At 38.7% G+C, this 26841-nt stretch overlaps 3 protein-coding genes, 1 long non-coding RNA gene and 1 pseudogene across 7 annotated transcripts; 2 read left to right on the top strand and 3 right to left on the bottom strand.

The window, feature by feature from the left end:
• Window positions 1–241: 241 nt before the first annotated feature.
• LOC137742593 (uncharacterized) lies at window positions 242–2613 on the bottom strand. Its single transcript, XR_011069420.1, has 2 exons — window positions 2189–2613; window positions 242–861 (listed from the first exon to the last, which is right to left on the bottom strand). It is a non-coding gene; the product is annotated as an uncharacterized lncRNA (long non-coding RNA).
• A 5099-nt stretch (window positions 2614–7712) lies between these two features.
• On the bottom strand, window positions 7713–8651 carry LOC137742919 (uncharacterized). The gene is made up of 2 exons (XM_068482855.1): window positions 8379–8651; window positions 7713–8183 (listed from the first exon to the last, which is right to left on the bottom strand). The coding sequence occupies exons 1-2, from the start codon at window positions 8649–8651 to the stop codon at window positions 7713–7715; spliced, it is 744 nt and encodes a 247-aa protein (XP_068338956.1).
• A 4442-nt stretch (window positions 8652–13093) lies between these two features.
• On the top strand, window positions 13094–16811 carry LOC137741853 (heterogeneous nuclear ribonucleoprotein 1-like). Of its 3 annotated transcripts, none has more exons than XM_068481560.1 (5): window positions 13094–13173; window positions 13704–13828; window positions 14052–14279; window positions 14569–15763; window positions 16233–16811. In XM_068481560.1, exons 3-5 carry the CDS (start codon window positions 14058–14060, stop codon window positions 16244–16246), a joined length of 1431 nt encoding a protein of 476 aa, XP_068337661.1. In that variant the 5' UTR covers window positions 13094–13173; window positions 13704–13828; window positions 14052–14057; the 3' UTR covers window positions 16247–16811. The 3 variants fall into 3 exon arrangements, with proteins under 3 accessions (XP_068337661.1, XP_068337659.1, XP_068337660.1); XM_068481558.1 differs by lacking the exon at window positions 13094–13173 and adding an exon at window positions 13199–13578; XM_068481559.1 differs by lacking the exon at window positions 13094–13173 and adding an exon at window positions 13199–13578 and having other exon boundaries at window positions 14009–14279.
• A 729-nt stretch (window positions 16812–17540) lies between these two features.
• On the top strand, window positions 17541–22221 carry LOC137742916 (protein TORNADO 1-like; annotated as a pseudogene).
• A 609-nt stretch (window positions 22222–22830) lies between these two features.
• On the bottom strand, window positions 22831–25899 carry LOC137741671 (uncharacterized). Of its 2 annotated transcripts, none has more exons than XM_068481368.1 (2): window positions 25688–25899; window positions 22831–24500 (listed from the first exon to the last, which is right to left on the bottom strand). In XM_068481368.1, exon 2 carries the CDS (start codon window positions 24479–24481, stop codon window positions 23087–23089), a length of 1395 nt encoding a protein of 464 aa, XP_068337469.1. In that variant the 5' UTR covers window positions 24482–24500; window positions 25688–25899; the 3' UTR covers window positions 22831–23086. The 2 variants fall into 2 exon arrangements, with proteins under 2 accessions (XP_068337469.1, XP_068337471.1); XM_068481370.1 differs by lacking the exon at window positions 25688–25899 and adding an exon at window positions 25455–25602.
• Between the last annotated feature and the right edge of the window lie 942 nt (window positions 25900–26841).

The raw sequence follows: 26841 nt of genomic DNA, 5'->3' as shown, positions 1-26841 counted from the left end.
ATAACAACAGTACAGCAACTATATTTCTATATGTGCCCTCTATAGACGTTACCTTTGCTAAAAGAGCACAATAGACTACTTGTTGCTCAAGGAGGCAGACACAAATGGACAACTATTTGTGCTTCATTTCTGACAACTTGTCAAATAACCTTTTCCAGACAAGTTGTGTCTGGCACTTCATATTGTAATTGTGCCAACATGAATTAAATATTAAAAAAAAAATCAAAATTTGTAACTAAAATTGAGGAAATGAAAATTTTTAATTTTCTTAAAATGAAAAGGCCTACAACACATTCCCAATCTCACAAACATAATGTAATGTTACATATTTTATCTCTAATACAATAAAACTTGAAAGCACACATTGTTGGACAGATGCATTTTCCCCAGCAAGCCTTGCACCTCATCAGAAGCCATAACAGATACAGTCGAATTCAAAACAAAATTAATCCAAAATTACACCTAAAAAGGAGTTAGTTAAAATCAATACATACAAGTTCCAGATCTACCATATCAAAGATTCATATTCCTCACTCCAGGTTGTAAAAGTACCTTCTGGGTCTGAGACAACACATTTCTTCAGCACCGAGTCACCTGAATCGAAAAAATATGTAAGTTTGCATATTATTTAGGGTCAAAGTGAGTTGCTTATTTTAATGACATATCTAGTATACATCACCAATAAACCTGCAATTTTAAAGGAGAAAATGAGTCTTAACTGTTGGAAACAATGGATAAATAGAATATTCACAAATATTCAACTAAACAATGGAGAAAATGAGTCTTAATTGTCGATGATACTTAAATCTTCAAAGTGTGGAATGTCCAAATAGGGAGGCCAGCTTGCTGGTACTTCCAAATCTCTGGTAACAAGACAAACACACAAACAAAAGCCGATACTCTTTAGTCTTTAGTAATAATAATTAAAGAAAAAAGTGCATCTTATATACAATTCCAAGAAGACATAGTATAACTAGAATGCAAAACAGCAAACCCCTCAAGCCATTTCTCCTTGCAGAGATTAATAAAAGCATCTGTATATCTTCTAAAGATACCATCCAATCGATCCACCAAAATATCAATATCTTGTAGTTCAGGCAATTAAACTATGGGTAGGGCAAAAACAAGCTTTTATGATTTAGTTCTACAAACTAATTCATACAGATAATGAAACCAATAATTCCTAATACCATTGCATTTGAATTCGTCGGAAGCCAAACAACCTTCAACCACCACAAATAACCCAAAATTGACATCCCCTGCTCTGACAGCCTCCCAAAAATGACCATGAGTAAGAAATATATCAAGCAATAAAATACATTATAACATTGGATATCGCTGAAAAAAAAATGAACTATAAATTTAGACTACCAAGAAGCTCTTGAAAATGAAGGTGACATCATTTACACAGAGCAGCAAGAATGAGTATGTAATGGCTTCCAAATTTTTAAATCATGATTCCTTTTCTTAACCTGATGAGATGCTATATATCCTTCCTCCCACAGATTAATTGGTGTAATATGTATACATGCACTCGTTTGTGATTGAAACATAATAACTTCTGCCAGACACTTTAGTAACATTTTTAATTTCTTCATGCATGGCAATCAATCGTCACACAGATTAACACATGCAAAAAGCAATCCACAATCCCAATAATGCGATTCTACCTCTTTCGAATGTAGAATAAAAGAGAGATATGCAAAAAAATATCTCAAAATAGGTCATTTTCTACAACATATTACAAATACGAATTTTAGGAACTTAGGAGATAATTAGTAGTTGGTCTGGAGTTTAATTGACATAACACGTAAGTGTAATGGAAAAAAAAATGCACATCTCGTCATGGGCATCACAATTAACTGTAAGACATTGACAAATTTTCACATTCAATGATAATGACGTTATCCTATAGTCAAATTGAAACTTCCCCAAAAGAAACCTAATGTAAATTACCTAAATCAGAGTCAGATCTGAGCAAAAAAATTAGGGAATATCTTCTATAGTCAAATTGAAACTTCCCCAAAAGAAACCCAGTTAAAATCAGTCAAGAAATGAAGATTTACATAACTTAATTACCACATAAACACCAGTCAGCGATCATGAATTTGAAACAAGAAATACTAAAACAAAGTACTACCTAGAAACTAAAACACATTAAAATTGAAAAATCTTAGAAAAAGATTACCTGATTTTACCAACGCGATTTCCGATTCAGGCTCTACATCCACCGATCTTCCCAAACCCGACCAACCCCCTCCACATAAGTGTTCATGCACATAGAGAAATTGCATGTAAACATACAATATTGTAAATTTTGTATAATTTTATGAGAACCACAAATCAGACACAAATATATACTTACAAGTTATAACCAAACATTATGAGGGGCATTCTTAGCTTGATGGCAAATAGAACATATTTGTACTATATATGAACACTTCAAATTTACAGGTTACCCACATGCACAGCACATCATCAACTACCGTCATGCATTCCAGGACAACAAAGTGGAACCAGACGCCCCAAACGAAAATAAGACAATTAACTACTTCAAGTTTAAACGAGTAAAACGGATGTGAATCTTTTCATAAGCTCTTCCATAAACTTCCATAAGCTCTTCCATAAACTTCCATAAGCTACTTGTGATACTAGGATGAATTTAAGCAAAAAAAAATCCATACGTGGGTTGGTCTAATTCTTCTCGGCCCAGGTTGGAAACAAACTTGATTTACCTTCCTCGTCCCAATCTTTGACATGCATACAGAAAATGGATTTAAAATTCGAAATCTAGAAATGACCCCAAAACTAAAATTTTTTATTTTGGAAAAGAACTTACAGTGGAGGACAGCCCACAATGAGAGGATCATATTTACCTCTTGGGTCGAGGTCCAATTCCGACAGGTTTGGCCAAAAATTTGTCGGAAAATCCGCGGCCACCGCTTCTTAGATATGAAATTGACGAAATTCGGCTAAAAATTTGTAGAAACTAACTTGGGGGTTGGAAAGAGGACGTGAAGAGGATTCTGGAGGTTTAATTTGACGGTCGTTGGTGACCGGTGGACGGCTTGCGTGAAAGAGAAGGAGAGAGAGAGAGAGATGACGAAAGGGGAAGGGAGGAGAAGGAAAATGGGAGATAGAGGAGTTAGACGTTTGTGAAGGGAAGAGAGATTTTTTTAAGTTTTTCATATTTTTTATAAATGTATTTAACTTATCCTATCTGAAATCTGAATGCAGGTACAATACAAACCTCTTTTGGTTTCCTTACTTGCCCCATAAAAATCCCAAAATGTTATAAATAGATCAAAGTTAGAGAGATAACATTTTAATGAATGGAGTAATGCAGATGTAAAATATCACACTGAAACTATAGCACAAGAGGATAACAAATAAAAGACGGAGGAATAGATGATGTTATTGATCTTTTCTCATGTTCTCTTCTTTTTATATTTTTTTTATCACTTGAAAGCATACAGAGTGCTCTATTTATAGAGCAATTTCAAACTGATGCATTAACTGCACATTAAAGTTTACAGCACTTCCTTTGACAATACAACCTCCATGCATTTACAAATTCAATTTCACTTTGCATGGGCATTGAAAACTTCTACCAATGTACTGTGGGCATTCATTACCCACCAGTCTTTTCAACACTCCCCCTTGAATGCCCACATATCAACATGAGTTGCCTTGTTAAAACCTTGCTTGGAAAAACCCAGTGGGAAAAAACCATAGCGAAGGAAAAAGAGTACAACTTTTCTTGGATCATTGATATAGTGTCAAGTATGCTTATGTTGCCTCGTTAAAACCTTGATAAGAAAAACCCAGTGGGAAAAATCCTAATCGAAGGAAAAAAAGTACAACAAGCATGTATTATGGATGCTCCCCCTGATATGTATCTCCCCTGATTCCGCATTCTCCAAATTTAGTTGTTTGGTAAGTCGACGTAATCCGATACTTTGCACTAACTTCTGAAACGTGCACTTTGGTAGAGATTTGGTGAACAAGTCTGCCAGATTTTCATTCGAACGGATTTGTCTGACTTCAATAACTTTAGCCTTCTGAATCTCATGTGCACTGAAAAACTTTGGAGATATGTGTTTAGTCTTATCGCCTTTGATGAATCATTCCTTCATTTGGGCAACACAGGCTGCATTATCTTCATGGATGACAGTTGGATTGTCTGTCTTCGAAGTTAGACCACATGAATTCCGGATATGATAGATCATTGATCTTAACCAAGAACATTCACGACTTGTTTCATGTAAAGCAAGTATTTCTGAATAATTTGAAGATGTAGCAACTAATGTTTGCTTGGTTAAGCGCCATGAGATTCCTGTATCTCCATTCTTAAACACATATCCAGTTTGTGAGCGGGCTTTATGTGGATCAGAGAGAAAACCAGCATCTACATATCCAACAAGGACCTGGTCATTTGTGGAGTTCTTTAAGTAGAAGAGACCCATGTCTGTTGTCCCACGAAGGTATCGCAATACATCTTTGATACCCTTCCAATGGCGAATTGTTGGAGCAGAGCTATACCTTGCTAACAAGTTAACTGAAAAAGCTATATCTGGTCTAGTACATTGTGCTAAATACAACAAAGCACCTACTGCACTCAGACATGGTATTTCTGGACCAAGGACCAGTTCATCATCTTCTTTTGGACATAATAGATCTTTCTTAATGTCCAAATAACGAACGACCATTGGTGTGCTGAGTGGATAAGCCTTGTCCATACCAAATTGCTTCAGAATTTTTTCAATGTAAGCTGATTGGTGGATCAAAATTCCACTAGCACAATGCTCGATTTGCAGGCCGAGACAAAATTTTGTTTTTCTAAGGTCTTTCATTTCAAATTCGCTTTTCAGATATTCAGCAGTTTTATTGAGCTCTTCAGGAGTTCCAACTAGATTCATATCATCAACACATACTGCCACTATAGCAAATCCATAATTGGATTTCTTAATGAACACACAAGGGCAAATGACATTGTTGATATACCCTTCTTTGATCAAATACTCACTAAGACGATTATACCACATTCGTCCAAATTGTTTCAGCCCATACAATGATCGCCTTAATTTGATCGAGAGCATACCTCGTGGTTTGTTACTTGTTTCAGGCAACTTAAGTCCTTCTGGGACTTTCATATATATGTCAGTATCTAATTCTCCATATAGATACGCAGTGATGACATCCATAAGTCGCATGTCAAGTCTTTCTGAAACCACTAAACTTATTAAGTAACGGAACGTAATTGCATCCATTACAAGAGAGTATGTCTCCTCACAATCAATTCCAGGTCTTTGAGAAAAGCCTTGTGCAACGAGTCGTGCTTTATATCTTGCAATCTCATTTTTCTCATTGCATTTCCTTGTGAATACCCATTTGTAACCCACGAGGTTTACACTAGGCGGGGTTTAGACTACTAGTCCAAAAACATTCCGCCTTTCCAAGGAATTTAATTCTGACTGGATTACTTCTTTCCACTTAGGCCAATCATGTCTCTGTTTGCATTCATCAACAGAGCGGGGCTCAATATCATCACTTAAGATGATTTCAGTGGCTACTGCGAATGTGAACATATCATCGATGATTATTTCATTCCAATCCCACAATTCATTTGTACATGCATAATTTATGGAGATTTCTTTGCTTTCATGTACTTCTGTCTCTTCAGGGACATGTGTCTCATCAAGGACATTTTCTTTTTCTAGAAGTCCAGAATCATGAATTATGGATTTTTCATTCATTTTCTCTTCCTGAATGATTTCATTTGGATTCAGTTGTGCCCTCGACTTTCTCTTTCGAGGGGCTGAATCTTTTGAACCTGGGGGTCTACCACGCTTCAGGCGTGCACCAGATGAATCATTCGCTGCCACTTTATTTTGTCCAACAGGGACATCAATTCTGGCAGGTGCATTTGCAGCTGGTATAGGTGATTTTGTCACTTTCATAGCATCATTAAATGCATCTAGCATTTGATTGGCAATGCTTTAAAGATGAACGATCATTTTCGCTTCATTTTCACATTGAATACTGCGAGGATCAAAATGAGACAAGGTGGGAACAACCCATGTCAGTTCTTTTCGTTATTCTGGAACGGTCTTTTCTCCCCCTAACGACAGGAAGACTGTCTCATCAAAGTGACAATCAACAAAACGAGCTGTAAACATATCACCTGTCAAAGGTTCCAAATATCTAATGATGGATGGTGAATCAAAACCCACATAAATTCTCAGTCTACACTGAGGTCCCATTTTAGTGCGTTGTGGCGATGCAATAGGCACATAAACAGCACAACCAAAAACTCGTAAATGTGAAATGTTTGGCTGATGTCCAAACACGAGTTGTACTAAGGAGTATTGATGGTTGGCTATAGGTCTCAATCGAACCAATGATGCAACATGTAAGATGGCATGTTCCCATGCAGAGACTGGCAATTTGGTTTTCATAAGCAGTGTGCGAGCTATTAACTGAAGCCGCTTGATCAATGATTCTGCTAAACCATTTTGAGTATGTACATGAGGAACAGGGTGTTCAACATCAATGCCCAATGTCATGCAATAATCATCAAAGATTTGAGACGTAAATTCACCAACGTTATCAAGTCGGATTGACTTAATAGGATAATCTGGGAACTGTGCTCGTAACTTAATTATTTGAGCAAGAAGTCTCGCAAAGGCTACATTCCGAGTAGACAAGAGACAAACATGTGACCATCGGGTAGATGTATCAACCAAAACCATAAAATATCGAAATGGTCCACAAGATGGTTGAATAGGCCCACAAATATCCCCTTGAATTCTTTGCAGAAATGATTGGGATTCAGCATCAACCTTTAGTTGTGATGGTCTAATTACCAACTTCCCTTAAGAATAAGCTTTGCAAGGGTTATCATTTTAGATAGCAATGTGTCTGCTCACTAATGAATGTCCATTAAAGTTGGTAATGATCCTACGCATCATGGTGGATCCAGGATGACCCAGACGGTCATGCCAAAGCATGTAAACCTTTTAATCAATGAACTTCTGGTTCATGACAGTATGTGATTCAATTGTCTTTATGTATGTATAGTACAATCCACTCGACAAACCACACAACTTCTCCAATATGCGCTTCTGGGTATCATTGGAGGTAATGCATAGATACTTCACATTTTCTGCACTTTTCTTTTCAATGTGGTATCCATTTAAACATATGTCTTTGAAACTCAACAAATTTCGAGTAGATCGAGTAGCATACAATGCATTCTGTATGGAAAATATTGTTCCATTTGGTAGCATAATCTGGGTTTTCCCTGAGCCTTCAATTACATCTGAAGGTCCTGATATTGTTGTTACCCCTACTCTTGTAAGTATTAAGCTTGAGAAATACTTTCGATCACGAAGTATTGTATGTGTGGTTGCGTTGTCTGCAAGACAAATATCTCCGCCATTTCTCATGTTCTGAGAATAACCACAGTTTTTATCCATGCTCTCTGAGTAAGAGAATCAGAGTTAAAAGCAAGTTATAACAAGAAATTTACTTGCCATTTTTATTGAATCTGAAATACTACAAGTTCAGCATAATAAAAATACATCAATGATTCAATCAGATCGGTATACTTCATTTCCCTTTTCCACAATAAAGTCTGGAACATCTAGGTTAGTTGTGTTTAACTGCCCTGATAAGTCCAACACTGGATCAAGTATATTCATTGGTCTAGCCTAGTCGAGAAAATTGGTCTCGACACTCTTCTCCTTGAGGGAGGCTTGATACAAATCCACCAGATGTTTTGGGGTACGACAAGTACACGCCCAATGCCCATTGCTACCACACCTATGGCAGGCTCTTTCAGCGTTCCTGGGAGCATTGTTCATATGACCTTTGCATTTGTGGCGATTCATATTTTTGAAGCTCGGGCCTGAATTATGCCTCGGAACCTGGTTGTGAAACTGAACTCCATGGTTCTTGCCTTTCCTGTTCCACCGACCTCGTTTGTGGCCACGTCCTCGTTTATGATTATCACCACCAAAGGATGTGGTGTTCACTTCGAGGGAAGCAGCATTCACTTCTGGGAATGGTGCAGATCCAGTAGGTCGGGAATGATGGTTTTTCATCATGAGCTCATTGTTCTGTTGAGCTACTAAGAGCACAGATATCAGCTGGTTGTACTCAGTGTAGCCTCGCGCTCTATACTGCTATTGCAGGAGCACGTTAGAGGCATGAAATGTGCTGAGAGTCTTTTCCAGCATATATTCCTCAGTAATAGTATCCCCACAAAGCTTCATTTGAGAGGTAATTCTGAACAACGCATAATTGCACTCTGCCACTGACTTGAAGTCTTGGATCCTCAAATGAGTCCACTCATGGCGGGCCCTTGAAAGAATCACCCTTGTTAGGTGATTGTATCTGTTTCTCAAGGCATTCCAGAGAGCTAACAGATCTTCAACCGTTAAGTACTCGCTCTTTAGCGCCTCATCAAGATGGCGACAAATGAAAATTATGGTCTTTGCTCGATCTTGAGAGGATGAGCTGCTCTCTTCCCTAATCGTATCTCCAACATTCTCTGCTTCCAGATGGATCTTGGTATCTAGTACCCAGGTCAGGTAATTCTTCCCAGTAATATCTAGGGCAGCAAATTCAAGCTTCGCCAAGTTTGCCATTTTCTTTTCTGAAAGAAAATGAGATGTGTAAGAACTTGCAATACTATGTATTCCTGGAGGAATTTGATGTTAGAACTTCTGGTTCTTACAAATTTTTCATTTTGATCTTCAGGCCAAAATGATAAACAGTCGAAACTTCTGGCTCGAGATTTTCAGGGTGAATGAGAAGGGCGATTGTACCGCACCATTCTCATTGAAATAATGTAACATAGAATGGGCGATTATTCCGCAACACTCAAGTAGCAGGAAAATTTAAATACGTAGAGCAATGTAGGCGATTATACCGCACCACCTAAAATTGCAATGAAATTAAACAGCAGGTAAATTTAAATATGCAGGGTAGGGTGGGCGATTATATCACTCCAACTAAAATTTGTAGTAAAATTAAATATGCAGTCCAAGATAGGTGATGATACCGCACCGTCTTGAATCGCAGTAAGAATAAATTTGCAGTTCAAGATGGACGATTATACCAAAAATCTTGGATTGCAGTAAAATTAACATAAATAAACACTGAGTTAGTAATCAATATCCAAACCAAACAAGAAATCAAAGATGTATGTAATTGTTAGGTTGAGAACTAAGAGCAAGCATGAAGCAAACAGTTCGTCGTGAGGGTATACCACGCAGTTGAGGCAGAGGAAGAAGATGAACAGTAAAAACCTTAGAGGAAACTTTTTTTTTTCTTTCTTTCGTTCGGTGAAGAGAGATGAGAGAATAATTATATTTAGAGACTCGTGCTGATAACGTGTTATAAATAAGTCAAAGTTAGAGAGATAACATTTTAGTGAATGAAGTAAAGCAGGTGTAAAATATCACACTGAAACTATAGCACAAGAGGATAACAAATAAAAGACGGAGGAATAGATGATGTTATTGATCTTTTCTCTCGTTCTCTTCTTTTTATATTTTTCTATCACTTGAAAGTATACGGAGTGCTCTATTTATAGAGTAACTCCAAATTGATGCATTAACTGCGCATTGAAGTTTACAGCACTTCCTTTGACAATACAACCTCCATGCATTTACAAATTCAATTTCACTTTGCATGGGCATTGAAAACTTCTACCAATGTATTGTGGGCATTCATTACCCACCAATCTTTTCAACACAAAAGTAAATATGTAGGGACACAAAACTTTCTTTTTATTTAAATATATTAAACTAGAGGGCACAATAACCTTTGTCATGATTTTGTAAATTAATAAAAAAAATTCCAAATCTGACACATGCAAGGCTGGATGGACATACAGCATTGCTGACAAACATATTTTATAGGCACAAAATGTTTTTTGTGCCCATCTTCAGTAAAAAAGTTGTCATCTAACCCTACTCGGCACGGCTTCTGTGCCCATTACTGTTTTGTGTCTCTCTTTTTTTAACATTGGGCACCATATATAGATGGTGCCTTCTATGGAATGATAATTGTTTCAGCCTTTTGGTGGTCAAATAGACACAAAAATTTCAATTGTGCCCTTTGTTTTGTACCCAAAGCTCATTTTTCTTGTAGTGACCAGCAAGGTCAACTTTCATGTCTCTATACATGTAAATGCCACCTTTATGTTTGTATGCAATCACATGGAATTTCAGTTTTGATATCGATCGATCATGAGGTTGAATGGTTGATCTTATGTGTGGTCACGTCGACTCCTATCTTTTCGTCCATTATTCCATAGACAAATAAATAAATGGATAATCAGGATATGCTTGATTTTTGGCTCATATCTTTCTTTAGAATCACATGACACATGGAATGCATGTGGTCCTCTCTCCACTACATACTGTATATAACTCACTCACGAACAAATTAACAAAGGCCTCCTACTCGGTATTGCCCAAAGAAAAAAAAAAGAACAAAAAAGGCCACAAATAGGACATTTCATGCTTCCTTGATCTATAACGACATGTTCAACCTCCTCGGTATTCATGTTTGGAAATGTTTTCTTTACTAGGGTCGGTTGTTTGAGAAATTGAAAGTATTACAACAGCGGCTCATCACTATGCAAAGCGACTAATCAGTATTTATGTCATCACTTCATTTGTAAGTGAATATCTCAGATTCAACGTACTTAAACGACAAGTTGAAAACCTAATTATTATGGATGACTCATATGGTGACTTAAATCTAATTTCCCATTGTTTAGAGTAGGATATTGCTCTACTAAAGAAAATCACGACTTTGGAGAGCACATAATAATAATAATAATAATATCAAGAAAAATTCTGAGAGACAATGCCAGCAAAAGTTCATTGAGTTTGAATGGTGATGTTATACCTCAAAGGTTAATTTTCCAATGAATTAAGTGTCTCATGGAGAGTTGGTAGTCGGTAGATCTCACATTCTTGATTCTAATTAGAGTGTCGATTACTAAAATTAGTTTTGGAAAATGAGTAGACTTATTCAGAAAACAAAAATATTATTTTTACCACGTATTTGTATTATCCATCTAATAGAGATGAGACCCACATGTGTTAGTGTGCCATATTTCTATTAAAAAGATATTACAAATAATTATACAAATATGTGATAAATGTAGCATTACTTATCTGAAAAATAAATTAATTTATGCGGCGATAGTCAAACTTCTTCTTGTTGCATGGTAATTTCTGGAAATGTGTATTACTTTAAGAACACATAATGAAAACATTAAATATACACCATTACTGAGCAACTTCGAAATCAATAAAGTCATTAAACCACGCTCTACTGGTCAGTACGTCTAATTTGAAGTAAACTCTAATCAATATCAGCTCGTACCAGCAAAAATCATGAATACGTGCTTCGATCTTTTCTTTCTTTTAAGTTCTTGCCCTCAATAAGACGAGCGTGTATTGAACACGTTAACATGGGAAAAAGAGGCCAAAGATGTGCACATATGTGTTGGTAACCACTCCTATCATGGAGTCGGTTACAACGAGTTTCCTAAGAGGTCTTAATCACTTCTTAATTCAAAACGAGTTCATTTAATTTTCCTCATAATAATTGATTAGAATTAAACATATTTAGTCCAATACTAATATTTGTCTGATTACTTACATATCAGAACACGTATATACCATATTAAAGCTCTCACTCACATTTAGAGTACATCTCTTACACATAAATCTCATAAGGTGTCCACATAATTTGCACAAAGTAGACAAATAACATTAAACCCCTAGTAGACATCCACAAGTTCAATCACACAGTCGCCAAGCGCACAAAACTACCAGTATAGATCTGTCACAATAGACAATAGCAACAACAGAGAGATAGTGGTAGACACAACGGTCATCGCTGAATAGCGAGGCCACAAAAAATCATCGCAAAAGTGCGAGACCATGCACAACAAAGTCATTGTTAGCAGACGAGACTCACAATAACAACGCACAAAGGCGAAAACCAAATTAGCCAAAACACCAGCATCACCGCGGTGCACAAGAGCAACAGGAACTAAACTACACCGAGAAATATCCGATGAACAACTCAAAAGCAGGGGGACCGAGGTGCTTAGGCCAAGATCACCCACAAAATCCGGACTGTGGGACGCTGGCGTCCACGCTCAAGCCAAGCAGAGCCGCACCAAGACGCTAAAGCCGAGCCGAGCCTCAACGAGACGAACTTGCTAAGCTCCCAGACCAAGCCGAACCTCCAGAGCGGAGATCATTGAAGTCATCGATGAGGGAGACACCACCATGGAAACCGAGTTGAAGAGGGGGGATCCAGCCCACCTGCAGCACAGATTTAAACCCCACATTGGGAAACGAGCGCCAATCGAAGAAAATGTTGAACAGGCAAGGCCCATGCCAGGCTATAGGGCATAGATCCATGTATATCTACACCCAAAATGGTGGGAGAGAAGCAAGGGAGGGGAGATAAGGAAGTGAAGGGTCGGGAAGGAGGGGTCGGGGTAAGGTGGTGGGAAGAAACGAGAATGGCAAGGGGAGGGGGATGGCTGAGAAAGGGTAGATGGGGGAAGGAAGGGAGGAAGAGCTAGGAAATGGAGGGGAGAGGCTGCCACCAGCCCCCCACCATAGCCAAAGGCCGGCGGCGAAGGGGGTGACGGCTAGGGTTTGTTGGAAGAGGGAGAGCTTTTTGCTGGAAAAGGGTATAAGATCTCTCACTTACAAGTGAACAAGAATACTATTAGATTGTACTACTAAGTGTCATGTTTTAAGGGCACCAAAATACAAATGTCTAATGTTAGGTTTGGTGCTTACTTGCAATCGCATGCTTCGAACTATCGGTGGGAAATGATTTGATTTGGTTCTAGGAATTCCTGATTTAATTGATTATATGTTATTTCAAGATTGCTATAATTTATAAACTTAGGTAACTTACGTGTAGTACATTCTTTTTTCCTTTGATCAGTCAAAATCTCCAAAAAAAAAATTTATCGAAACCTCTATAATGCACTGAATTCTCAACTATGTCCTTATTCATTTTTCTAATCAATAAATATCGTATACTTCTTAAAAAAGACCTTAAAAGAAGTCAAGCAACTGTACTTGAATGCTCTATAATTTGTCTTAAGAGCATGTGGTGAGTATAGTACAACAATGCAACATTTTCCTTACTTTAATTTTGTTTTTTGGTTTTTAAATTTCTTCGAGCAAAAGAAACCTCCTCTCTGTCATCATCTTCCCTTCTTTGGCTCCTCCAAATATTCTTAGACCAGTGGATTGTCAGTCTATTTATAAAAATTGTCCCTTACCCCTTACCTATCTGAAGCTCCTCCAAATTCCCCATTTCTTTTTTATTATTTAAAATTTTTAAATATACTTATAAGGCAGGGAGTGGAATAGCCACGAGACAGAGAATAGCAAAAGAGAGAAATAGAGAGGATGACCACCACATCCTCCTCTGTTTTTTTCATTACATATATTCCAATCCTACTCCTTGGATCTTAGTTTTCATTTTTTTTCTCATCTGGGTCCTCCTCAAATGGTAAAGGTTTTCAACTTCTTTGATTTTTTTTGTTCATCTTGTTTTCTGAATTGTTGGGTCTGTCTGGTTTTCTGATCCACAACAGCTCCGCTCAATTTTTTTATTTTTTTCTTTTTTTTGTTTAGGAAATCCACTTTGTTGTTCTGATTGTTTCATGAAGGATCTGATGCTCCAAGATTGGATTTGACGTTTCCTAATTGTTGTTTCAATCAGAGCACTATCCGGGTTTTCTGTCTGAATTTTGGACAAGGTAATGTCTTGTTCTCATGCACGTTTTGATCTCTATGTTTCCATTTTTTCGATTATCAGAGTCTTTTCAGATTTATTAACGATGAAAAGTTTGCCGTTTCCTGTTGAATTATGAAGTTCTTTGGCGGATTTTCAATTCAGATTGAATTGCATATGTTTCTAAGTGTGTCATTTTTTTCAGTAGAATTGAATTAGGTGGTCGGATTTGTGATGTTTTGTTGCAGAAAAAGATGGAACCAGATCATGGGAAGCTCTTCATTGGTGGGATTTCCTGGGACACAGATGAGGAACGGCTCAAGGAATATTTCAGGAAGTATGGAGAGGTGGTGGAGGCTGTGATCATGAGAGATCGTGCAACCGGTCGTGCTCGTGGATTCGGGTTTGTTGTCTTTGCGGATCCTGCGGTTGCAGAAAGAGTTGTCATGGATAAGCACATGATCGATTGCCGCACAGTGAGTATCGCTTCTGATCTATCTTTATGTCAATTCTGTTGTAGGATTTTAGTTGCAGTGCTGCAATTTGTCCTATAGACTTGTATTTTTAGTAAGGATCATATTCTCATAGACATGACGTTTAGTTCGCATTTATGGTTAACGAAACAAAACCGTTTAGCTCGATTATCTGTATTCTCACTAGATTTGAGTCAATCAATTCAAATTGCATTTGGTTATTTGGAATCTGCAACACGCAAACTTCGGATGGCACTAATAATTTTGTTAAGTTTGTTGTTTTCAATTTTAGGTGGAAGCAAAGAAGGCTGTTCCTAAGGAGGATCAGCACATTTTAAACAGAACCGGGGTTGTCAATGGTTCCCCGGGTCCTGGACGCACAAAAAAGATTTTTGTTGGAGGTTTAGCATCCACAGTGACCGAGAGTGACTTTAAGAAGTACTTTGATCAATTTGGTACAGTCACTGATGTTGTAGTAATGTATGATCACAACACTCAAAGGCCAAGAGGCTTTGGATTTATCACTTATGACTCGGAGGAGGCTGTTGACAGAGTTCTGCATAAAACATTTCATGAACTCAATGGTAAGATGGTTGAGGTCAAGAGGGCAGTCCCTAAGGAGCTATCCCCAGGACCCAGCAGGAGCCCTATGATAGGATACAACTATAGTCCGGGTAGGACCAATAGTTTGCTTAACAGCTATGCTCAGGGTTATAATACGAGCCCAATCGGAGGTTTTGGCATTAACATGGACACCAGGTTCAATCCAATCTCTAGTGGTCGTAGTGGGTTGTCTCCATTTGGCACTTCTGGATATGGAATAGGTGTGAATATGGAGCCAGGGTTGAGCCCAACCTATGGCGGAAATTCCAACTTTGGCAGTAGTCTAGGATATGCACGGATGTTGAGCCCCTTTTATAGTGGCAATTCAAACAGGTATAGTACCCCTATTGGATATAATGCCAGTAATGGAAGGAGCAGTCCTGTAGTCAACTCAACTACTCGGAGTGTCTGGCGAAATAGTGGCATCAACAATAACTCGAACCCTGCCAGTACCGGGGCCTACTTGAGCTCTGCAAATGGAGGTTTTGAAGTTATGATTGGAAACAATGGTTCAAATTGGGGTGCTAATTCTTTTTCAACAGAAGGTAGAGGCAGTGATTCTGGCTATAATAGTGCCAATGGTTATGGAAGTGGAGGTAGCAGCTTTGGGTTGGGAGGAGGAGGATATGGAAGAAACAGTGGCACTGGTATAGCCCCAATGCCTTCATTTCCCGGATCAACTGTTGGTTATGAGGGCTTTTATGGGGACTTGTACCAGAACGGTTCAGTTTATGGCGACTCAACTTGGCGCTCTAGCAGTCCTGATCCAGATGGTTCTAGCACGTTTGGTTATGGGCTGAGCGACTTACCTGCAGATGTCACAGCCAAAAGTTCTGGTGGATATATTGGAGGTTACAACGTTACCAGTACACAACCAAATAGAGGTAACTATCTCCTTATAACTGAAATTTATAGAGAACACGGTAATTCCAAATGAACAACTCTTTTCTTGAATATAAAAGATTTATCTTTCTCGATTGCGGATGATTCATATGAAAGTTACATATGTTTAAACTTTACACACAAGATAGAAAACTACAGCCCCTTTTCTATGTCATACTAATAACACTGATTCCACAACATTCTTCATGTTCACATTCATGTATGCAAGAGATAAGATAACATTCCAGCAGCCAAACCTAAATTTTTGAAAATTGATATGGATGACGTTAATTGAGTTTCCATTAACGGTCATGCACGTTGAAGTTGTCCAAATTATATGTAACAGATACAAAGATTTTTTAATGCTTCTCTTTTAACTTGTCAAATTAGTTGTATGCTAATAGTTAGACGTTATTTTCATCGAATTCACATTGTTTTCTGTTCTTTCTTCTTTGATAATATGTACTTCAGGAGTTGCTGCTTAGGTGATTTGTTTGGGTATGAAGAGGTGATGGTAGGTGAACTGAAACCAGTCAAACGTTGAAGGTTGTGAATATTATACGTCTCCCTTATTAAGATTTTCAGCTTATAAGGAAACTGATATAGTTCTAACGAGGTTCCTTGATTTGGAAGTATACACATTCAGAGAGAAAGCAGTTACATGGAAATTTCTGTCAAGGTTTGGGATTTGCTTTTGTTCCTCGAAATCTTAGGTTCCTTTCTTCAAATTCGATTGAGGTGTAGCATCAGATTGCGGGATACATACTCAGGAAGACGGTTTCAATTAATGTACCTTGCATCTCCGGTGGGACGAGCCAGCATTAGTCTGTCGAAAGAGATAGAGCAATTGATTTTTCTGAATTTCGGGTTTTCTTTCATTTTGTTTCGTTTCTGTTAGCCTGGCGAAGTTGTTGGTTGTTATATTTCTTCTGGGATTTGCTTTTTCTCTCAGATTGTATGTGAGATTTTCTGATTTACTAGTGTGAAACAATAGAGGGACTCCCAACTGGGGTAACCCCAATCAAATAAGTTACTTAACATTTTGATTCATTGTTTTTAAGTTCAATTGTTTTCTCCTCGTTTTTCTCATACTATTTTCTGTTTCTTCTCAATTCTGTGGAAAATGTAAATAATTTTAGGGAAGCAATTTCGACGCTCATTTTCTCCTCTCCTCTTGCTCACTCTTCGTTGGTTTCTGGCCCTTAGATTTAAATCAAAGGCGAATTAAAGAGCATCAACAAATAAGGGCGTGCAGGAGAAAAACAGTGCGCGGTTTATATTTTCTGTGCTTTCCCTGATGAACTTAATTGAAGCTAAACGGTAGAGTCCCAATGATTGGAAATCACGTAAGATTTCTATTTGTCCCCCCAACACTCACTCACCTTTTTCTTGTGCTGTATAGGATTCCTTTGTTCTTTTCAGTTGGAAAGGAAAAAAAGAGAAAAAGAAGCATTGCTCGCAGCTCAAAATGTCAATAAAGTTGTCATTGCCCTCAAAACCTGTCTTTTCCTATGTTGTATGCTTGGCCCTTGCTAGTGATTTGCCTAGATTTTTCCACATTAAATTATATAGATTGATTAAGCAACCGGGGTTAGCCTAGTGGTAAAGTTGGGTAGGATAATGTGTAGGACTAGACTAGATTCAGGATTCGAAATTATCTCGACATAACAGTGGAGCATAGCGGATCGATTATGCGGTGGTAGCTACCGCATATTATATCCCTTCCCACAAAATAGTAGGTTATCCAGACATGACCTTCTCAGATGGAGAAGGATTAATATGACACTGGTACACTATTACAGTAGTGTCCCATGTTAATGAAGTAAATACATATGTAAATTCTTGTCAATCTTCCTTAATTCATTTACACGAAACATCACATGATGGTGTGCTATGTTATGTAAGTTGTTCTCCCTCGTATGGCTAGCCATGCACAGAGTGCAAAACAAGGAGACAATTGTTCACGTTACACCTTCTGAAACAAGATGGCTTAGAGGCAACATACCCTGATGTAGAAGTTGAGAATATATGAATCATAAAAGGCAAAAGTTGCACCCTTACACCTAATAAAGAATACGCGGTTTGCCAATTATTTTACTACAAATTCTTATTAACTTACACAACAGTTATCAACAATGTCACTGATATGATCTTGATCCTGACATAATCATCACAAAACAAATATTTTGGCCATTTTCTTTTTGTTACAGCAATGGCAACAAGCCAGAACAATCTCAAAGATCTCCAATGGCTTCTGGGTCGCAGTTTTAGCGACATCCAAAACCAACCAATTTTTGAGGAACTTGGAGTTTCACCAGGTCGACCGGGAAGTGCAGCAGGTTTGCGAGCTTTCGGCGTTGCTTGAGCGTAGTTTGAGCATCAAGCAAGTGGTGTTGAGGAGAAACAGATTTGGCACACAATGCTTGGCTGAGTTGTGTGAGATTGTGAAGAGGGATAGAGTAATCAAAGAGATTATGTTTTCGGAATCAGGCATCGGGTCTGCTGGAGCTGCATTTCTTGCTTCTTCTCTTAAGGTGAATGAGAGCTTGGAGGAGTTGCAGATATGGGAAGACTCAATTGGGTCGAAAGGCGCAGAGGAGCTCTCGAAGATGATTGAAGTGAACTCAACTCTGAAGGTGTTGATGATTTTTCACTCGAATTCAATCACTGCAACTCCACTTGTTTCTGCAGTTTTAGCTATAAATAGGACTATGCAAGTCCATGTTTGGAGTGGAGAAAACGGAGAAAGAAGTTCGAAGGTGGCTGAATTTCTACCCGAAAACAGCACATTTAGAATTTACAGGCTTGATCTGTAGGGTGCTTGCAGGGTTGCCTGCGCTCTCGGGTGGAACTCAACTGTCAGTCACTCGACCTGACTGGACGGAAGTTGTGTATGTAGCAGCTGGACTCTTCAAAAACCAGAGCTTGGAGAGCTTGTATTTTGATGGAAACACGTTTGGAGGCATTGGAGTTGAGCATTTACTCTGCCCTTTGAGCAGGTTCTCTGCCTTGCAATATCAAGCAAACATTACTTTAAAAGCGGTAACACTTGGGGGTGGAAGAGCCAACATTGGGAGGGAGGGACTTGTAACCATTTTACAGATGCTGCCAACCAACGAAAGTTTAACGCGGTTAGGGATATACGATGATGAAAATTTAAGGCCCGATGATTTTGTTAAACTCTTCAAAAGCTTGGAGAAAAATGCCAGCTTGAGACACTTATCGTTACAGGGCTGCAACGGTGTTCAAGGAGAGCTGGTACTGCAGGCAATCATGGAGACATTACAGGTAAATCCTTGGCTCGAAAGTATTGATCTCGCAAGAACACCGCTGCAAAATTCAGGAAAGACCGATGCGGTCCATTAAAGATTAGGGCAGAATGGGAAGGCTGAACCAGAAATGGATTTGCTTAAAGCCATGCCACTTCCAGTATTGAAAAGTTGTAGAGTGTTCTTCTGTGGGCAAGAATATGCAGGTAACTGTGAAACTTTTGTTTAAAAATTGAATTGGCTTAAGTACATGACATCTCCTAAAAACTTTTTGGGTTTCGACTTTCAGGTAAGACTACATTGTGTAATTCAATATCACAGAGTTTCTCTTCTTCAAAGATTCCGTACATGGACCAAGTACGATCTCTAGTGAACCCAGTTGAGCAAGCTGTTAAAACAGTTGGAATGAAGATAAAGACTTTCAAAGATGATGACAACACAAAGATTTCGAGATGGAATCTTGTTGGTCAGCATGAATTCTATTGTCTCCATGATCTCATGTTCCCGGGCATGGCATTGCGTCATTCTTGTCATCGTATCCAGTTTACTCAGGAAAACGAACAACAGAGAATCGAAAAACTCAATGGAGATAGAAGAGGACCTCCAGTACTGGCTCAGGTTCATAGTCTCAAACTGTAGAACAGGAGTGCAGCAATGCATGCTCCCAAATGTCACAGTCGTACTCACGCACTAGTACAAAATCCATCAAACCTTCAAAAAACTTACAGGCTGCTGTGAACTCGATTCAGAAATTGCGAGACAAGTTCCAAGGATTTGTTGACTTCTACCCGACAGTGTTCACAGTTGATGCAAGATCTTTGGCATCAGTGAGTAAGCTCACTCACCGCCTTCTAAAGACAAGCAAGACAGTTCTCCAAAGAGTCCCAAGAATCCATCAGCTGTGCAACGATCTGACACAAATATTATCAGATTGGAGATCCGAGAACTACAACAAGCCTGCGATGGGGTGGAAGGAGTTCAACGAGCTATGCCAAGTAAAGGTTCCATCACCAAGAATTCGATCAAGACACAATAACAAAGAGAAGGTGGAAATGAGGAGACGGGTTGTTGCTACTTGCCTTCATCACATAGGAGAGGTAATTTATTTATGAGCTCAGGTTTCTGATCTTAGATTGTGTGGTTCTGCGGTGAGGTGCTTGGCCAACTAATAAGACTTGATGTAAGAAACCAAAACTCCAATGAGAATAATGGATTCATCAGCAAGAAAGATTTGGAGAAGATTCTAAGAGGAAGCTTGCAGAGTCCGATTCCTGGAATGGGTTCGAAGGTATTTGAGAACTTGGATGGAAGTGATCTTGTGTGAATGATGCTTAAACTGGAACTATGTTACTAACAAAACCTATCATATCGTAATTCTTTGCTGTTGATACCCTCCATTCTTGAAGAAGGAAGAGGAAAGCCACAAAGATGGCAGTTAAGCAGACTGGAGTGCCTCTATGCCGGGAGGCATCTTGAATGTGATGATTCCAGCCACATGTTCCTCATAACCAGCTTCTTTCCCCGATTACAGGCAAGAATTTCCCTAATCCTTCCCTTTAACTTGCTCTTCAATTTTCGTTTACTTTTTTCTTCGAATTATTTTGGATTTTATTGAGTCTCATTTTCCAAAACAAACCTCAGCACAAATTCATAAAATACGTAGCTATCTGCTTTGAATATCTCAACTTTAATACAATCTTTCCAATAACTGCATTGGAATAAAATGTCAAGTTATTCTGGTTTCTAGTAATACATGTGCGCATGCGCACGCGCGTTTCTTACAACACGAACATCAATACCAGTCAATGTAGTAGTCCTTAGCTACAATATATGATGAACATTGCTCACAGTCGATCTTACAGTCCAGAGAAGTACCTGATCTCCATAAATATCAATGAATCTATATCAGAGTAGAACTGGGAGGACAACTACGTTACTACATAGATGTCCTCGCATGCTCCACCAAGAACCTGACAGAAACCCTAAGGGTCATCCAGCAGCTTGTAGTTCCAGCAATTCATAGCCTCTGCAACGGTATCACCTTAACTGAAAATGTCATACGGCCAGAATGCGTTCAAAATCTCACCCCTCCCAGATACCAGAAAACGCAGTTTGTTTCGTTGCAACAATTAAATCAGGCATTACTTTCTGTTCCTGCAGACAGCATGTATGATTACCAGCACACCTGGGATCCAATCTCAGATTCTGGAAGACAAATCCTAAGACCTGGTTTTGACTTGGCCTGGGACCTCCTATCAGATGATGACTTCCGTGAAGTGCTGCATCGGAGATATCATGACCTATGCAAACTTGCTCAAGAACTGCAAATCCCACCAGAGAGCAACCCGGAGAACACAATATCCACAAGTGACGAGCCTGACAAAGTTGATCCAACTTTTGGTGGAATCGCCAAGGGGGTTGAAGCGGTTTTGCAGAGGCTGAAGATCATTGAGCAAGAAATCAGAGACTTGAAACAGGAGAGCCAAGGACTGAGATATTACGAGCATAGACTACTTGCTGAGCTTCATCGCTAAGTGAATTACCTCGTGACATACAACGTTCAAATCGAAGAAAGTGCCGAATATGTTCTACTTTGTTAGAACAGAAAATTACTCGAGGAGATTGATCACCAACATGGTTCCCGGCATGAATGCTATTCGACTGCACACATTGTGCGAATTTCAACGAGAAATGCATGTCGTTGAAGATCAAATGGGGTGTGAATTGATGCAGGTTGACAACAGGACCGTGAAGTCTTTGCACCCTACACCACAAAGTTCATGAAACTGCTAACATTTAATCTCAAGATAGGAGCCCATCTAGCAGCTGGCATGGGAGAAATGATACCGGATTTGAGCAGGGAACTTGCCCACCTGGCCGATTCATCCCTCCTTGATGGAGCCGCAGGTGCAGGGGCAGTTGCTGCCGGTGCAGTGGAGGCTGCAGCAATTGGGCATGGAAGGAGCAGAAGCAAGGCTGCAGAAAGCTCAAGAGATATCCAGCAAGCTGAGAGAACCCCGCAACAATGGGTTCTGGATTTCCTAAGGGAACGGAGATGCTCAACCAGAAAGGATATCGCTTAGAAGTTCAGGTTATGGAGAGTGAGATACAGAGACGATAGTCAGATTGCACGGATCTGCAGGAGGCATATTAACCTCAGAGCACATGAAATAATTGAAGTGCCACTTTGAAATTATGCATCTGAAATGGTTTGGAATTGGATAACCTGAATCCTAGATTTCCCCTTTGATGTTGTAATCAATATTTTCTTTATTTGTCTTCTGCTACAAAGATCCCGAAATTTCAGTATAAGCTCGTAACTAAACACTCGAAACACCATCTTGAAAGGAAAAAAATCCTGAACCAAACTGTTATTGCACCCGACCATTATTATATCGGCCGTTAACATGTGAGGAGTTTTCTATATTTGGTTCTTGAAAGTATTTATCACTAACATTAACAATTGTCGCGGAGATTACACTAATTATGTAATCGAATTATACACCTAATTTTCAAGAGGCACAAAAACATCCACTTGTGAAGGAGACGTATGAAATAATGGAAGATTAACCAAACTTGTCCAAGTCACATGGATGGGGATGGATAAGATCTCTGGTGGATTCTTTTTGCCTTTTCATGATTAGATCCATTGGATTATAAAACCAATCATGTTCAATGGCCGAAAGCACAGCTGCAGCTGCTCTGGCCTTCCACACTTTTGACGTTAATCACACCATGTGATTGTGGGATTATAACATAACTCATGATTATAAACATGATTAGCATATAGTTCGACGGAGTTTGATATCGAAAAATTAAGGTTAAAATTAAAAGTAGATACAAGGAGGAAAGATGTAACAGAAGTTCTTATGCACTAATACGAGGTGATAGAACAAAGCTTGTAACAAGTACAAGTCAAGATTTTCGTGACATCTAAAGCACCTCAACATACAAAGGGAAACACCACAATACATAAAACATTATTACACATCAGTACGAGTGATCTAAAATCTAGAGTCACCTGTTTTTCTTCCTCCGATGAAGTGAAACGAAAGCTCAGAAGAAAGCCCTACTGCCATAAAACACCCGGGAACCACTGCTCTTTGGTGTCTCTATTTTCTGATCAGTGCTCGAGTTTCCTGAATTGGTTGGTGATTCAAGGTCCAACGGAAGCTTCATTTTTGCCAAGGACTCGGTGAATTGCTGCATGCTTTTCATGTACATGTCTACAAAATCCTGCTGCACCGCCGTATGCTCTGGAACAGTGACTGTGATAGTAGGATTCGCCGTATTCTCTGGAACGGTCACTGTGACAGTAGGATTCGCCGTTTGCTCTGGAACGGTCTCTGTGACAGTAGGATTCGCCGTTTGCTCTGGAACGGTCACTGTGACAGTAGGATTCGCCGTTTGCTCTGGAACGGTGACTGTGACAGTAGGATTCTCAAATGTCTCACTTGGCACCCCACCAGACGAATTAATCTCTTCATCTTTATCCACCTTTTTCTCTTCCACCGCCAAAACTTGTTCGTGGTTTGGAGATTTCACAGCTGATGGAGCATCATACGACTCTGAGCTTGTATGACCCGATGGAGATGAAACACCATTAGTTGACACACTGCTTGGGGGAGAATCAAGCTTCCGAACAGGAGTAGATTCAATGGTAGCAGTCGAGAAACTTTCAACAGCATGAATACCCACTTCGGAAATAACCTGAGTTTCAGAGTCAGCAATGACAAAGCTCTCAGAGCTTTGAGACTCAAATTCAGAACATGGGAACTTAATGTACTCGGAAACCATTCTCTGGTCTTCATTGTCGATGTTCGGATCTGGGAACTCTAACCTATCTAATTCACGTGACTCAGCTGTCTCCGAGTCCTGCACAATAGGATTTGAGGCCAGGGACATTACTTCTGGGATATCTCCAGTGTACGAGAGGGACAACTGGACAAACCCTGCTGGGAAATGAAACAGATCAGTTGAAGAAAGAGAGAACTCTTTCTCTAACTTCCCATTCTTAACGAAGACCTCCGACAAAGGCACCAAAGAAAACCCCAGCAACTGATCTTCAAGATAATTCTTGACCCTGCTCAGCATCCAAATCTCGCATTTGAGGGAGGAATCAACACTCCGAACATTGAGCTGTACATTGTCATTGAAGACCGGATTTTGACCACCACCGTTAATGGTCTTGGTGGAGACTGTGTTTTCAGGATCACTCGTCAGGCATAGCTTAGCGTAGACATCTTGCTTGTGGTATATGCAGATGTTCTGGATGTCCCTAGCCCGATGAACGTAAACCTCGAGAACACCAATGAAGTTCTCTGAGTTACAAGCTATATTGGCATCAGTTGCATTGGATACGGGCCCGCTGGTACAAATGAACTGCTTCTCAGGCTCGGCAACAGAGCTTTTGAATGGAGACACAACAGATTGAGGAGAATCCATGATCATGAACACCTAGGAAGTTAACCTGACAAAGCACGACAAAGATCTTTCTGAGAAAACTCGAGTCACTCCAAAATTATAAGTCTAAAATTGGAAAGCACCACCTAGTTAATTCCAAAGACGGAGCTCAGATATTTAGCTGAACTGGATACAATTTAGACTAAAAACATATAAAGCCAATTCGAATATAGAACACCTCAAGGCATAAATTAGAAATTCGTACGACTCCAGTAAAATCCAAGGCGTAGTTACCGCATAAATTAGAAACTCGAACTGTTTTAGTTAAATCCAAGGCGTCAGTCGAACACAAATTGTAACCTTCTATGATGCTTAAAACGAGACCCCAAAATAAAATATAACTAAATCCTAGCATGTCCAGAAATAAACACCAATTCTCAAACATATAGAATTTAGCAGACAAACATTCATAGAAGGAACTTTCATAAGAACCACTCAAACCCCAAACCAAAGCATAAGCACCACAAGAAACTGAGAGTACACAAGCCTATTAACTTCAGCAAGATAAAAAATTAAACAAAAATTTCTTGTAATTGAAAGATCAAAACCCACTTGAACAAGCTCAAAACCCAGAAACCCTTACCTTGAAATCCTTCACATAAACCAAAAAAAGGCAAAACCCAGAAGCCAAAAAGCACTTTTCCAGTAGGCTCCTCAAAAACCCACCACAACCCCAAACTTAAAAAGAAGCAAACCCTTAAGCAATAATGCAAGATATAAAACTACACAAATATTTCTTGTAATTCAAAGATCAAAACCCACTTGAACAATCTCAAAACCCAGAAACCCTTACCTTGAAATCTTTCACATCAACCAAAAACAAGCAAAACCCAGAAGCCAAAAACCCCAAAAAAGCACTTTGCCAGTAAGCTCCTCCGAAACACACAACCCCAAACTTAAAACAAGTAAACCCTTTAATAATAATGCAAAGATATTTGCACAGTCCAATAAAGCCACCTACTTTTCTACACGGAGAGATTATATTCTACCACCGGAATCCAAGGGAGCAAAACAGGGAAAGGAAAGCACAGCGACCAAGATCGTGCCACAGAATTCCAAAAACAAAATTCGACCTTTGAATCCTTCGAAAAGTCACATAAAACGAACCAAAAAAATGAACAAATAGCTCCCAAAAGAGCAAGTAACAATAAAATAAAGGAAAAGCTGAGATAGGTTTGCTCCTTTTTCCATTACCTTTGGCTCTTTAGCTAGAAAGTCAAAGCGATTTGCTTGAAATTTGAAATTTGTCTCCAATTGAAGATCCGTCCAAGACCCAAGGACACTCAGTTCATCAGTCGAGATTATACTATTGCTGCTGCTGCTAGAGAACCAAAGTTTCTGAAGGACAGAGAAGGAATAATGATAAAGATAATCTAATGGAGAAATGCGGGTGTGTGTTGAAGCTTGTCGGAAAGCCTGTGCAGTTGTGTGTTGGATGAGAATATATAATAGCAAATTTAACGAAAAGTTTTCGGTACTGTTTATTTTAACAAAAAATTATATTTTTACACTAAAAAGTTAATCTTAGTACTATTTACTTTACCCTTTATTTTGTCCTTATGGTTAAAACTCAAAGCTTTCAAACTCTTTTCATTAGTTTTCCTTATATAATAACGTATGATAGTGTTATTCAAATACTCAATTTTACCTATCATATATCTGTTAATTTTTTATGTTTGCTCTTCTTTAACTTATTGAATTCGACGCTCGTATTTAAGAGAGTGTGTGTAAAGTAAAGTTGAATGTGGATAACACTACCCTAACAGAAATACTATCTTCTCATTTCAAACTTCTTGTTTTACATTTTCGATTCTTTTTTTTTTTCCTAAGTAATGCTAAGAAAAGAGTAATATTATTCATACCATATTTTTGTATCATATTTTCATACCACCTTAGGTAGCATTTAATAAACTAATAATTAAGAAAAACTAGTTAATTAAATAATGATTGTGGTATAAGAGAAGTCTTTCTCCTTCATGTCCTTGGATTTTGCAAATTTTTCAAATAATGTGGTTGTCCACGTTAGATGCCACCTAAAGTGGTATGAAAATGTGATATAAAAACATAGTATGAATAGCATTACTCCTAAAAAAAAATCAAATTTTACAAACTACTGCCTTGTAGTATGAGAAATAAAACCAATAAGGGAGAACGAGAAAATTCAATTGCAGAAATATATTTTTTCATGTATGCAAGTAAGTAGATAAATAATGTCCGTTTTTATTTCCCTAAATTTATATTAGTAATGTACTAATTCACCTTCTGGATACATCGGAAAATCTCTCAAATTCTTCAAGAGTCGGTTATGTTATGCTAGGAAGGGTAAATTTATAGATAATGTTTTGAAA

Source organism: Pyrus communis, chromosome 8 (genome assembly GCF_963583255.1).
Source record: "Pyrus communis chromosome 8, drPyrComm1.1, whole genome shotgun sequence".
In the NCBI taxonomy this organism is placed as follows: Eukaryota; Viridiplantae; Streptophyta; class Magnoliopsida; order Rosales; family Rosaceae; genus Pyrus; species Pyrus communis.
Note: the sequence above shows the minus strand (reverse complement) of the source record. Positions and strands in the feature narration are given on the sequence as shown.

Excerpts from the sequence above, each read along its gene's own strand:
- LOC137742919 (XM_068482855.1), bottom strand. The coding sequence starts at position 8,651 with ATGGCAAACTTGGCGAAGCTTGAATTTGCTGCCCTAGATATTACTGGG. Across the intron at positions 8,184-8,378 it reads GATACAATCACCTAACAAGG|TATAGAGCGCGAGGCTACAC; the intron begins GTGATTCTTTCA and ends CTGCAATAGCAG.
- LOC137741853 (XM_068481560.1), top strand. The coding sequence starts at position 14,058 with ATGGAACCAGATCATGGGAAGCTCTTCATTGGTGGGATTTCCTGGGAC. Across the intron at positions 14,280-14,568 it reads ACATGATCGATTGCCGCACA|GTGGAAGCAAAGAAGGCTGT; the intron begins GTGAGTATCGCT and ends TTTCAATTTTAG.
- LOC137741671 (XM_068481368.1), bottom strand. The coding sequence starts at position 24,481 with ATGATCATGGATTCTCCTCAATCTGTTGTGTCTCCATTCAAAAGCTCT.